This window comes from Eublepharis macularius, chromosome 1 (genome assembly GCF_028583425.1).
Source record: "Eublepharis macularius isolate TG4126 chromosome 1, MPM_Emac_v1.0, whole genome shotgun sequence".
Taxonomy (NCBI): domain Eukaryota; kingdom Metazoa; phylum Chordata; class Lepidosauria; order Squamata; family Eublepharidae; genus Eublepharis; species Eublepharis macularius.
The window spans coordinates 123,980,473-123,994,745 of NC_072790.1; the positions used below are offsets into that span (position 1 = coordinate 123,980,473).

At 39.7% G+C, this 14,273-nt stretch overlaps 1 protein-coding gene across 4 annotated transcripts in view; it reads left to right on the forward strand.

Annotated features, from left to right (window-relative positions):
- UTRN (utrophin) overlaps positions 1-14,273 on the forward strand; it is a 584,696-nt gene that overhangs the window by 138,624 nt on the left and 431,799 nt on the right. For all 4 annotated transcript variants that reach the window (XR_008598285.1, XM_054999201.1, XM_054999369.1 and 1 more), the window contains exons 30-35: positions 757-918; positions 1,201-1,329; positions 3,169-3,342; positions 3,821-3,976; positions 7,862-8,032; positions 11,048-11,227. Coding sequence is in view for 3 of the 4 variants with exons in the window: in XM_054999201.1 (XP_054855176.1) it covers positions 757-918; positions 1,201-1,329; positions 3,169-3,342; positions 3,821-3,976; positions 7,862-8,032; positions 11,048-11,227 (972 nt within the window). In the remaining variant the exon portion in view is untranslated. The remainder of the gene's footprint in view (positions 1-756; positions 919-1,200; positions 1,330-3,168; positions 3,343-3,820; positions 3,977-7,861; positions 8,033-11,047; positions 11,228-14,273) is intronic.

Below are 14,273 nucleotides of genomic sequence, written 5' to 3' on the forward strand. Positions count from 1 at the left end.
AGGTTAAGTACCTCTCCTATGACTCAATAGGAGACAGCAACATAATCCAGGCAGGATAATTGGATTACCTGAATGGCAGTCTTGTTTAATCACTGTTAACAAGAAAGTCTTTATTATAGCCCACAAGCCATACAGAAGCAGAACAGTGTTAATTAATTAACTAAAATCATATCACAACAAATACGATATGATTAACCTACCTGAGAAGTCTGCTTTTATGGGAGATTCTGATTGCTTTGGTTATTGTCCTGCAAACGTGGGTTGTTTAAGGACTTTTGGAGGGTCAAACAAAAAAGCCTTGGGTAATGTTCCCGTGGAATATTCAAGCAGCCAGGCCACTTCCTCTTGAAAGTGCCTCAGGGGAATTCCTTCCTTAATTGAGGTACCCTGCTTTAATATCAAACTGGATGAATTTCCCCTGCAACTCAAGCCAAAAGATTTTAGAACTCAAGCGACATGGGTGTAAGGAGGAGGGCATGGGGACACCCTGGAGGCAACAATGTTTCAAAGAGAGATGGTAATGGGGCGAGGCAGTAAGTTATGCACCTTGGTATGGGTTCTCACACCAGGAGATTCTGCATGTCCTTTTTAGCAGGGTGCCTCATAATCTCAGTAATGTAATGGTTGGATATGGCTCTTGACAATAAGAAAGGGCTTGGAAGGCAGTATTTGCAAGTTTCGTTTTGTTTCAGATTCATGTGTGGAACTAGTAAAATATTTGTATTGTGCAAGTTATTCTTTCACTCTTCTTTTTAGGCAGTGAGCAGGCAGATTTCTTTGGAACAGCAGCTTCAGATGATGCGGGAAACAGAATGCAAGTTGCAAGACTTACAAGAAAGCTTAAAGGATCTGGATAGGCAGCTAACTTCATACTTGACCGACAGAATAGATGCCTTCCAAATACCTCAGGAGGCTCAGGTATTTTCAGGATTTTTTATCCTGTCAACATAGCATTTTGAGGTATACGATGGTGATACATAGCCTCTCAAATGAAGCCTCTCCTATGTAATTTAGCTGTGTGTTTGTGGAGGAGGATGCATTGGAATACCTCCTGTAATGGTCCTAAAGAAGCAGGCTATCATCAAAGCTAGCATGACTGATGTAGATTTTGCATTCAGAAGAAAGTTATACAGTACAATTTATTATTAGTTAGGCTGATACCTGCCACATGTTTTTTCCCTCGTTATAATGATTTGGTAGAAAATTCAAGCTGAGATTGCTGCTCATGAATCTATCTTGGAAGAACTGAAAAGGAATGTGCGGTCTCTGATGCCAGCCTCCCCTGAAAGTAGATCTGCTTGTGGAGGGTCTCTTCTGGATACCTTGCAGGTAAGTATCACATATCTTTGCCACTGCCAATTTTCCTTTACTCAGATATTGAATACAATAAACAAATAATTTAAAAACAAAATTTGTTTGCTGCTGTGACTGATTGCATGTTTTAAAAATCCTGAAAATGTTGTACACACACCAACGTGACTATCAAGGGTTAATCCCTCGCAGAGTCAGAGATCTATGAGTGACAGGCTACTGCAAGGCATTTGATTGGGTAGCATGAGCTGTAAAGAGCCAGTTGGGTAGCATGAGCTAGCAGAGCCAGTTTGGTGTAGGAGAGTGGCAGGACTCTAATCTGGAGAACCAGATTTGATTCCCCACTCCTCCAGTTGAAGCCAGCTGAGTGACCTTGGGTTAGTCACAGCTCTCCGGAGCTTTTTCAGCCCCACCCACCTCACAGGGTGATTGTTGTGGGGGTAATACTTTTTCCTTTGGCCCATTTGGAAGTCTGCCCCTACTTCCCAAACCTCCTTGTCAACTTTCCCCAGTTCTCCTATTGGTGTTCAAATTATTCTCTCTGTTAGACACCCTCCCTCTCAGTTCTTCACATTTGGTTCCACTGTAGCACAGTGGTTAAATAGTTCGGCTGCAAATCAGCACTCTACTGGTTCGAATCCCACTACTACCATGAGCTCAGTAGGTGGCCTTGGGTAAGCCACTGCTCTAAGCCCCAGCTCCCCAGCTGTATTGTGGGGATAATAATAACACTAACTTGTTAACTGCTCTGGGTGAACCACTAATCTGTCTAAAAGAGCAGTATATAAGTGCAGTTATTATAATAATAACATACTTTGTAAAGCACTCTGAGTGGGTGTTAAGTTGTCCTGAATATATATGTCAGTTATTGTTACTGTTATATTGTTATTGTTGTTATTGTGGAATCGAATGTGAAGAGTTGAGGGGAGGGAGTCCTAACAGAGAATAATTTGAATACCAATAGGAGAACGGGAAAGTTGACAAGGAGGTTTGGGAAGTGGGTGCAGAATGGGCCAATGGAAAGAGAATAGATCTTCTAAGGAGAGGAGACTTTCCTTATCCAGTCAGACAGGGAAGTAACTCTGGAAAGTGAAGAGATCCTTGGTCGGATGTGGTTGGAAACTGCCTGGGGAGACCTTCAGAGTTAACAAGTGAAGGAAAGCACTGGTGTGTGCAGAGAAGGAGTGGGGTACTAGAAAGTGGGTACCAGCATTCCTGACTCCAAAAATGACAGAGAATACTGGAAAAAGTATACAAGAGTGTTTGGGAAAAAACAAGGGAACATAAGCCTCCAAACGGAAGCCGTTAAGTATCTGTGGAAAAGAACTAAAGACTATGTATGTTCTGATTTTACTTCAGTTCTCTCTCTCTCTCTCTCTCTCTCTCTCTCTCTCTCACTCACTCACTCACTCACTCACTCACTCACTCACTCATATTACCCCATACATTTTCATCTACTGATTTCACTTGACCTTCCTCTTCTAAAAATAAACAAACTGGTTAGTCATTTTTGAATTTTGAATTTTAAAAATGTCTCCGGTGTCATTTCTAAGGATGAGGGAACGTCATAGCAGCCATTTAAATTCATTTAACAAATGAAAGTAGCTCATGATTAGAAGACATTCTTTGAATTTGGATCAACTTCAAAAATGAAATGGGTGGTCTAGAAAACCTGTTTTAGAAAAAACAAGTTTTGCAAAAATTATTACTACTGCTGCTGTTATTGATGTCTTTATGGAGTAGACTGATTAATTCATCAAATGTGTATGAGTGGTAATGCAAAATGCAATATTTTTGAATTATGTTAGATTTTGTTGTTCTGTTAGTATTGCAAACTTTAATTTCTTCCATAAACAGAGGAAACTCCGGGAAGTGTCCACAAAGTATCAACTTTTCCAGAAACCAGCCAATTTTGAGCAACGAATGCTGGATTGTAAACGGGTTTTGGACAGCGTAAAAGCTGAGCTCTATGTCTTGGATGTGAAGGACATTGACCCAGATATAATTCAGAACCACTTTGATAAGTGCATGGTAAGATAATGCCATTAGGAACCTGTGTGGTCTATGTTCCCACTTTCCTATGTGCATATAGGTTCCTTCCTTCACTTCTTGGTACATTGGTATTACATAATTAGGTAGGTTAGTGTTACTGTTAACTGTAATCTACCTCCTAACTAGAATAAGAAACTACCATTAGAACTGGATTTGTAATTCTGACTTTGAGGCAGTCTGGTTAATGGTAACCATTGTATACATCACAGCAATTTATGGTTGCCACAAATCAGTATGTGGAGGAAGCCATTGCTCTATGCAAGATAAAGTGAGAGTGTATCATTTCCAGCAGCCAAGATAAGGCATGGTCATGGTGTCTAAATTGAGCTGCTATCTCTTGAATGATAAAGGTAAGCATTCATATGCAATGAGACATGAGTAATTTGACCAGTGATTTGAAAGTGAAGAAACTTCTGCTGTTAAATTGTAACAAAAGTATATGATGTCCTAATTCCAGAAACTCTATAAGACCCTCAGTGAAGTAAAGCTTGAAATAGAGACTGTGATTAAAACAGGAAGGCAAATTGTACAGAAGCAGCAAACTGACAACCCGAAAAGCATGGATGAACAATTAACAGCACTGAAATTTCTTTATAATGATTTAGGTGCACAGGTAAGAGTTCTCCTATGCTATTCTAAATGAAGTTTTGTCTCACGGTATACAACAAATTCCAAAAGTTTTCTGAATTCTCTGTATGGCAGAGTGTTGTATCCTGTTGAATGATGACAGTTTGTTAAGCCATGTTTGGGTAAGGAATGGAAGATACTGCTTAACTACTTTTAAGTGTTTTTACACGCCTTTCACTTTTCCTAAGGCTCTATAGCAGGTATCTCCAATGTGATGCCTGTGAGCATGAGCGTGCCTACTAAAGGCTTTCCTGGCACCCACCAGGGCTTCTGATTGGCTGTGCAGATTTTTTTAAAAGCTGTTTTGGCAGCAGTAGCTATTATAGCACAAAGAGCTTCAATGTATGACTGAAGATGCAAGAAAATATTTTTAAACAATATGTTTAAAAGGCATCCTGTTAAGCAGAGCATTACCTGATACGTTGGAGAGTTATCGTTAGAGTTATGCATGACCTCACCCCCTGACATTTTGTGGTTGGCTCTGTCTCTTATGGCAGCCATTTTGTGGTTGTGCCCAGCACCCTGAATCAGAATTCCAAAGGTGCTCCAGGCTCAAAAAGGTTGGAGACTGTTCTACAGGATTTTACAAGTCATTCTTTGAGGCATAGGTCCTTTGCCTCCCCAGTCAGGAATAAATAGGCAGATAGAAGGCAGACAGAAGTGGTATTAAAGGGTCACTTTTATTTAAAGTACAGCATAACTGGCAATATGGCAAGGGTATAGGTCAAGCCCTGGTGTCTGTGCCAGGACTGCCGCCTTGACCTGTCTGGGCGAGACCCTCTGCCCCGAGTGTGAGCAATCCATGTGCATGGCTGGAACCTGGCCAGCCAGGCAAATGCCCCCCCTTAAAGCTCCAACCACTCTGCCATGAAGCCTGAGGGAAGGGCTTGTGCAGGAGGTCCCAGTGGCAGCCTGCCCTCTCAGCTGATTGCCATGAAGCCCACCAGCTGATCCTGACAGACCCCAATCCCCACCAATGGGGATATGCCAAGGGTACTTGGCTGTTGTGTGTGAAGTCCTGAGGCAGCAGTACCACAGAATGCAAGTGTTAGTAATGTGTTTTTTTCCTACCCAGTTTTATTTTTTGCAGAGTTCCCATCATGAGGCTCTCACATGTCCTTTGTATTCTTCAGTCTTAATAGCAGAGTGATTGTTGAGTGATATTTGTTTATGTGTGTGTTTAAAAGGCTTAAGTGGAAGTTTATATTCCAGTGGAGTTGGAATATTCATTCATTAATAGCTTCAGATGCTTTTCAGTCTTTGCAGTTGTTCTTGCCTCTAGGGTTGTGCACTTCAGTTTGGAATTCAGAATAAAATATCGAATTTTGGCTGATTCAGTAAAATCCAGGTATTCTGAATCAAAAATCAGGAACATTTACTGAAGTTAAAAAAAATGATAAAGTTTGGCCATTGTTTTCTATGGGAAAATCACACTGGGAGATATCAGGTGGGCTGCAGGGGGTAATTTTCACCAAAATTCACCACATTTGGAAGGAACCTACTCCTGACTGTCCTAAAGACCCGCAAGTTTCATGCATATTGGACCCTGGGGGCCAATTTTATGGGCCCCCAAAGAAGATGCCCACCCACTCTCCGTTATTCCCTATGGGGAAAACTATCTGGGAGATATTCAGTGAGCTGGGGTGACATTTTTCATGCAGACTTCACCACATTTTTCAGGGGAACTACTTCTGACTGCTCTCTAAGGTTCTCTCCAAGTTTCAGGAAGATTGGACACTGGGGGCCTATTCTATGAGCTCCTGAACGAGGTGCTCCAGCCGCTCCATTGTTTCCTATGGGAAAAAAGTCAAAGCTGACTCCCATTGCAGAAACACACTAGGGCAAGACTGCCACAGCCAAGGTACACTCTCAAATAAAAGCTAAGCTCATTCCAGAGACAGAAGGATGAGAGATACCTTTGAAGAAGAATCTTTTGACGAAGAACCAGAAATCTTAGAAAGTAAAATGAAAGCTCCACTCAAACCAATTGGGAGAAACAATTGGGATGCCAATGGAGCTGTTTCAAGCTACAGAAACAGATCCCATCAAAATATTAACAAAAATCTGTCGACAGATACGGAAAACAAAACAATGGCTTGCAGACTGGAAACGCTCAGTCTGCATTCCAATTCTAAAAAAGGGGATGGCAAAGATTGTGGCAATTATTGGAGCATCCCATTTATTTCCATGCAAGCAAATGGATGCTCAAAATTCTATAGCAAAGCCTCTTACCATATATGGAATGAGAAATGCCAGATGTTTAAGCTGGATTCGAAAAATGAAGATGCACTAGAGATCACATTGCAAATGTATGATGGCTAATGAAACATACCAGGGAATTTCAGACGAAAATCAGCCTGTGTTTTAAAGATCACAGTAAAGTTTTTAAGTATGGAGAATGAAAAGCTATGGATGGTGTTAAAAGAAATAGGGGTGCCACAACATCTGATTGTTTTGAAGTACAACCTGTACTTTGGACAAGAGGCTACGGTTATGACAGAATATGGGGGATCGTAATGGTTTCCAATTGGCAAAGGTGTCAGACAAAGATGCATATTACCTCTCTACCTGTTCAACCTCTATGCAGAGCAAATCATAAGGAAAGCTCTGTTAGATTTAGAAGAAGATGGAGTGAAAATTGTTGTAAGGAAGATTAACAATTTGAGATATGCAGATGACACCACGTTACTGGCAGAAAATAGCAAAGACTTGAAATGATTACTGATGAGGGTTAAAGGAGAAAGTGCCAAAGCAGGATTGCAGTTGAAAATCAAGAAGATAAAAGTAATGACTACTGAGAAGTTACACAATTTTAAAGTTGATAATGAGGAAGTTGAAATTGTTCAATGTTTTTCTATTCCTTTGCTCGATCATCGGTCAAAAGGGAGATTGCAACCAAGAAATCAGAACACAGACTTGGAAGAGCAGTCATGAGGGAACTAGAAAAGATCTTTAAAGATAAGCATGTTTCTCTGGGGACCAAGGGCAAGATAATCTGAACTATGGTATTCCCCGTTACTGGGTATGGATGTGAAAGTTGGACAGTGGAGAAAGCTGACAGAAAAAAAATTGATTCATTTAAAGTTGGGTGCTGGAGGAGAGTTTTGCAGATTCCAAGGATGACCAAAAAGACAAATAAGTGGGTTCTAGATCAAATCAAGCCTGAATTCTCTCTAGAAGCTAAAATAATAAAACTGAGGCTATCATACTTCAGTCACATAATGAGAAGATAAGACTCTCTGGAAAAGTAAATAATGCTAGGAAAAGTGGAAGGTAGTAGGAAAAGAAGAAGACCCAAAACTAAACAGCTTGACTCAATAAAAGAAGCCATTTCCTCCAGTTTGCAAGATCTGAACAAGTCTGTTAATGATAGATCTTTCATTCATAAGGTCACCATAGGTCAGAGGCGACTTGCCGGCACATTGCATGCATGCATGCACACAGGCATACAGAGGATAAAGGAATTTGCATGACCAGATTGGTACATGATACTAATGATGGCTGCTAGTATGTTTTTATTTGTTTGTCTGAACATTGCGAGTCTTAAGAATGTTGTTTTGTGAGGACAGTTAAATTAAATCATTAAGTTTCAACCAACTAGTTTCTTCAGAGGTATTTTGCTATTCTATTTGAGCCAACAAATCCAGTAGTATAAATGGTGACCTTACTCCAAAAGAAGCTAAATCTTGATTGCCTTAGACATTGATTATGGTTCATCTAGTAAGATGGCAGCTGTAGAAGCAACAGCTGTAGAAAGAACAGGTAGACTCTCTGCAGTATTGTTTTACTGTTGCTTTCCCCCCAATAGTTTTGGAGCAGCACTTTTTACCTTCAGAAATCATTGGTTTTATTTGCTGGCTTCTTCATACAGGTTACAGAAGGAAAACAAGATCTGGAACAGGCATTGCAGCTGTCGCGAAAACTCAAGGAACAGTCTTTTTCCTTGTCAAAATGGCTAGAGGCTACTGAAGCTGAGTTAGTACACAAGTCCACCTCTCAGAGTCTGCTTGCTGACTTGGACACTGAAATTGCATGGGCTAAAGTAAGAAAAACTATCCTATGTTCCTAAAGACTGTCACCACCCTTCTGTATACCATCATAATTTTGTCTGTAAGCCAAAAGTAGTCTCATTGCACCAGATTTAAAAACTGAACATTATAGGAGATTTGGTAGACATTCCCCTGCTTCTGTTCCAATCTGTACAATCGAGTCCTTGAAGTTTCACTAGGCTCTTAGCCTGAGCAATTATTTGGAATTATGAAACTTTTGGTACATTTTTAAAGTCTAATGTTTTAACGTATGTTCTGCTTTCAATCTAATATTTTTGTGGAAATGTCATTCATACATTGCAGCTTACCCTTTGCCCTTAACTATATGTTAAATAAATAGAACATGAATGAAGCAGATGCTAAAGCTTTCTAATCAAGGAGAACCACTAACATAAATCTGTCTTCTGGAGTCAGGTGTTGATCAATACCCTGTTGCTTTTGTGAGATGCAAAATAGCACCTGTGGTCTGACCACCCCTCCTTGAATTGATCAGATCCAGAGGCAGGGCTCCAAACCTTGTGGATTCAAATCCAGCAGTAAACAGAGATTTCCAGGCAAGGATCCTTTTAAATTGAATAAAGTTTTATTAAAAACAGTTATACATCCTAGGCTAGACACTCATGTGCACACACACTCATATTTGCTTTCAAAAGTTCAGATGGGCCATGCCCATTTGTGCAAGTGAACAGTTCAAGCAAGTTTCATGTCGGTAGTCATGTTAGTCTGCAGTTGAACAGCAGGATTTGATTCCAGTGGCACCTTAGAGACCAACAAGATTTTCAGGGTATCACCTTTCAAGATTGAAGTCTCTCAAAGAAGGTAGCTTTGACTTGAAAGCTTATACCCTGACAATCCTGTTGGTTTCTAAGGTGCCACTGGATCCAAATCTTGTTCAAGCAAGACATTTCTGATGAAGATGGAGGGTGCACAGGCTGCTTGAACTGGAGAGCTCCATTGTTGATGGAAAGTAGAACTCTACTTGGCCTTTCCTCATTCTTTGTATAGCTGATGATATCATGGTGCCTCTGGCCCTTTGCTCTTTCTTCAGCACTTTAATCCTTCCCCCTTAGCTTTCAAAATGTGGGCACATCTTGTCCTTGTTTGGCATCTTGTTGAGGTAGTTGTTGCTTTATTGACAGCCTCATTGCCTCTGCCCATCGCTGCTTTTCATTGTCACATTCCTTATATTGAAATTCCAGTTAAGGATGGGTGAATGAAATGTCTGATTGCATCAAGGTTTTCAAGCATGAATCACATTTATCAGGATGGTCCAAGACAGTCTGCTTCAGGGCTGGGGGTAGGTGGGGGTAGATCCTTGGTCTTCAGCATAGATGCTGCACATGCACTTCCATACACACTCTTTATTCATAAAAACAGCTTAGGAAATTTCAGGATAAAGTTGCTGAATACTCAAAAAACTTTAAGAATAGCTGCAAATGCATTTTGTTGATCTTGCAGACATAAAAATGTTTAATGAAGCATTTCATAGAGCATCATCCATTAGCGACCAATATTAGATATATAATCTATATTCCATATTTGACACACAGTTCCTTTAAATTCATCCTAAAAGCTTCCACATCATGAATAAAGGCAAAGATCCTGTTTAGAAAAATCACTGGTAATGTGTTTCTAGAATTCCTGCAATCCCAAACTTCCATTACTGCCTTTTTTAAAGTGCTGACTTGGTTAGTTGAGTAACTTGAAACATCCTTTTAATCTTCTTTAGGAAGACATTTTAAAAAACCTTTTGCCTTTGCAAACCATTGAATTGTCCCAGCCAAAAGTATGAGCACCTTGGGTTCAATGCTCAGCAATATGCTTTTTTCCTGTGAACGTAATACTGCTTTTTTAATGTAGTTGCTTGATTTTATTATGGATTGCTATTTTACAGAACATCATGGTTAGTCAATTATCTGCTGAAATGTGTGCAAAAAGTCATCTGCCTAGTAGCAGTACGATTGTATATTGGGTATGGATGTTAAAAATGGAACAGTATACCTTTGTAAAGAAATGGCACTAAGGAAATGTGTAAATTGCTAGGTATAAAATATATGACAAGGTAAAAATATTTATCGTTAAGTCCTTTATTTTATTCTTGCATGTTAGCAAGAATAAAATAAAATATAATGTGAAGGATATGTGTACAGAACTAGGGTGTGCATGTGCTGAACAACTTGTCCTTGGAATACGTGAGTGCATCTTTCAAGGAGACAAATCCAAGTCCTTCTTACGTTAAAATGGCTATATATGGTTGTTGTCTGAAGCCTAATTTTGCTAGGGTATATACAATATTTCAGTATTGTTAAGCATTTGATTTGGAGTATTGCAGTAGCTTCTCAGCCTGTATTGCACAATAATTTAACATGGGAAAGAGACTCTCCATTCTAGTAGTTACTGATTTAAGAAACTACCATACAATAAAAGTGTACATTATAGTGAAAAGAACTGTGAAACATTCATTTCAGTTCAAGATAAGTGACACTTCTAAGTTGAGTTTGAATTGGTCCATAGAAGCTGGATAGTTTATATATAGTTTCCTCTTAGAAAAGCTTGAAACTTTATATAACTGGTGTCTAGAGCTTATATAATAAAACAGATTACACTGTCTGATTAACATTTTATGGAGGGAATATGAAGCACACAATTTTTGTAGTAAAGTTTATCTCAACAGTAGATATATAGACTTGTTTGTTCACAGAAATGCAGGGCACTGGCTATCAGGTTCTGGCTTCCTTTTTGTTAAAATAGAAGAGAGCTAGTGATGAAGCTTTGTAGAATATTCTGCATTATGTATAAATGTGTTGCTGGTAAAGCACTATTAAATATTTGAATCTTCATTGATGGGGGTTTGTTGCAGGAAGTATTTAATATTACATGAAGCTGAACAAGCAGCTTCTTCATAGGCTGGGAATGCTTTTAACATCCTGCTTGACTTTGTGAGGCATTTGTGGCACTGTGGAACTTTCTCGAGGCGTTTGGTGGTGCAATGTTCCTGTTCTTTTTAGAATGTTCTACGAGAGTTGGAAAGAAGGAAAGCTGATCTAAACAGCATAACAGAGAGCAGTGCCATACTTCAGACCCTGGTAGAAGGTAGTGAGATGACTTTGGAGGAAAAGCTCTGTATTATTAATGCTGGCTGGAGTAGAGTCCGGACCTGGACAGATGACTGGTGCAACACACTATTGGTAAGTGGTATATTATAATGTTTACTATGTTTAAATTGCCTTTCATCAATAAAGCCATGTACCTGTCAATAAAGCAGCCAAAGCCTATTCATAGAGTAGGAAGTACTTGATAGTCTTCCAGCTTTATGGAGCAACATAAGAACATAATAAAAAGTCCTGTATGGCTTTGGACCAGCATACCATAAGGATTGTTTTCTTCTGTATGAACCTGCCCATCCACTCTGGTCATATCTGGCCTTGCTTTGGGTGCCCCAGCTATGTGAGGCTAGACAGGTCACAACCTGAGAAAGGGCCTTTTTGGTTGTGGCACGGAAACTTTGGAACTCCCTCCCCTGGGAGATTCATCTATCTCCTTCTGTAATTGTCTTCTGCCAGTGAATGAAGACTTTTCTCTTTTGTATGTGTTATATGTTTACTGCCTGCTGTTTGCTGCCGTGGAGGACCCTAGTTGGGTGAAGAGGCAGTATATAAATGTTTTAAATGAATAAATAAAATAAATACTGAATCCTTTGCTGGATCAGACCTTTGGGCCACCTAGACGAACACCCTGTTTTCCACAGTGACCCCTTCATATGCCTCAAAAGACCCCATATCAAGAGCACAGAAGTCACAGTCTTCTCCTTTGGCTGTCCTCAGCTACTGGCATACAGCAAGTTCCTGCTTCCAAATATTGAGATCCCTTCAACCATCATGGCTAATTGCCATTAGTGGACATCCATGAACTAATCTACTTTTAAAGTCATCTATTATTCAACAGCTATCACCTCATCCTGTGACAGCAGGTTTCTCAAGTGAATTCTGCATTATTTAAGGAAGTATTTTCCTTTGTAAGGAAGTTTTTAAAGTGTAGGTATGTCTGTGAGGAGACAGGTAAAGTACTTCTATCTCAATTTGCTCAGTGGATACAGATTTTAGGGTACATTGATGCTAAGTGATGGGGCTATATGAATATTAAAGGGTTGAAAAGTAATGTTTCAAATCCACTTTGAAAGTGAGATGTCTAGTTGTAGTGAATAATCACGGCATCTTAGATCTCTCTCTAGTTGACCTCTGGAGTTGTTAGATGACAGATGACCCTCTTTGTGTTTGTGCGGATGAAACACAACATGCTAGCAAGTGTCCTCTTTGGCATTATGTCTGAAATCTTGAAGCTGATGCTTCTTTATTAGGTTGGTGAGCCCACTGCTTATATCACATCGTCAGAAAAGTTTACATATTTATAGTGCATCTCTGTGTAGATATATACATCTTTCTCTCAAGCAACTAGGACCACAACAGTGCAATTCTAAACAGAATTACTGTAGTCTAAGCCCATGGGAATTAATGGGTTTAGACTGGAGTAACTCTGCTTAAGATTGCATTGCAAATCAGGTAACAAAAATGAAACCTTTTAACACAACAATACAAGAACATCAAATAATTAAAACAGTCTACAAATCTAATGAATAATATACATTTTATAGACTTCTGTCTGACAATTCCTAACAGGCTGTAACACCATCAAGAAGTACCAGAGCCCCTCTTTAAAAGTTTAGACTTTCAGCCCTTACAGGGCTCCCTGCAATGTTAAAATAGATAATTCTCTTCTTTCTCCATACCCTTGAAGTGTCAAAGCCAGTGTTATATAGTATTGGCTTGAGAATGAATGACAAAGAAAAAAAAAGGAGGGGGAACTTCTAAGAATCATCTTTCAAAAAGATTATGAACCAGATTCTGTCTGTCTGTTACTGAGATCATGCATAATAAATTGCTTTTTGCCGATCTTATGAGAAGTTAATGACCAGCATCCTTTGACTTTATCCCATAGTGGAACTGACAGTAATTTAGGTTCAGACTCTGTTAATATTTTGAGCGTATCATCTAACTCATAGACTTTTACCCTCTCCCCTTTTGAAATGTGAATGCAAATGATACCCACATTTTTTATAAGCTCAAGAAAGAAGAGATCTGAGTTGGAGAAGAGGGAACAGGTTTTCATGTATTAAAGGCCATGGAAGCAGAAGAAGTCTGGAGAGGGGGCTGGAGATGAGGTTTAAGTCTTTTTGTATCAATATATCTAATTCTCAACAGTGCCAAATATGTGGATACTTAAATCCAGAATTCGGGAGCATGAGCAGACAAGACAGAACTTTCTACAAGTCTGAAAAAAGCCCCAGGTTTATAGAAAAATCTGAAATCTAAAAAAGGAAGGGATTTAATCCCCCTCCTCAAATAATAGAAACAGCACCTGTAGCTTTAAGAAATGAAGACTCTCAGTTGCCATTGCTACACAACCATATTTCCAGCTTTCAAGCCTTGGTTTCTGTAAGTAAAAGTCAGGAGGAGGGGACAGGCCATTTCCAGGGCTGTTTTGACTTTTGAGGGAGGATTCATCAGGACCAAGCCAAGCAACCACCAAGCCACTTGCTACCATGCAACTTGCATTGCCCATCCAGGACTGATTGCTTGTTAATGTTCAAAGCAGCCACCCTACAAAAGCCAGTGTGATGTAGTGGTTAGAGTTTCAAACTAGGAACTGGGAGACCCCATTTTGTCATAGAAGTTCACTTGGTGACTGTGAGCCTTTCATATACACTCAGCGTAATATACCTCACAGGTTTGTTGTGAAGATAAAATTAAGGAAAGGAGAGTGATATAAGATTCTTTCAGTTCCCATTGTGGAGAAAGGTGGGGTGTAAATAAATAATTAATAAAGCTGATGATGAGGGGTGGGGAATAAAAAAGTGGGCTGGTTGGTGGGTAAGAAGGAGAAAGGGAAATGAAAAGGTGAGGATATGGGGGTTCCCAGAAGAGAAAGAGGAAATTGTGTGAGGAAGGGGATAAAGAAGAAAATGCGGTACCCTATGAAAGTCCTTATGAATTCCCTGCTGTGCAGCTGGGCTTGACCTGATGGATTACATTGCTAAACTGGGCCTCCCACATAGATGCTGCCAGAGGGACAGAAGGAGGGAAAGCTGAAGACAGGAACAAATAAAGGTAACCTGGCTGATGTGTGGGAAGAAGAGAAGGAAGCAGGAAAAGAAGAGGAGATTTGGGGGCTTTCAGG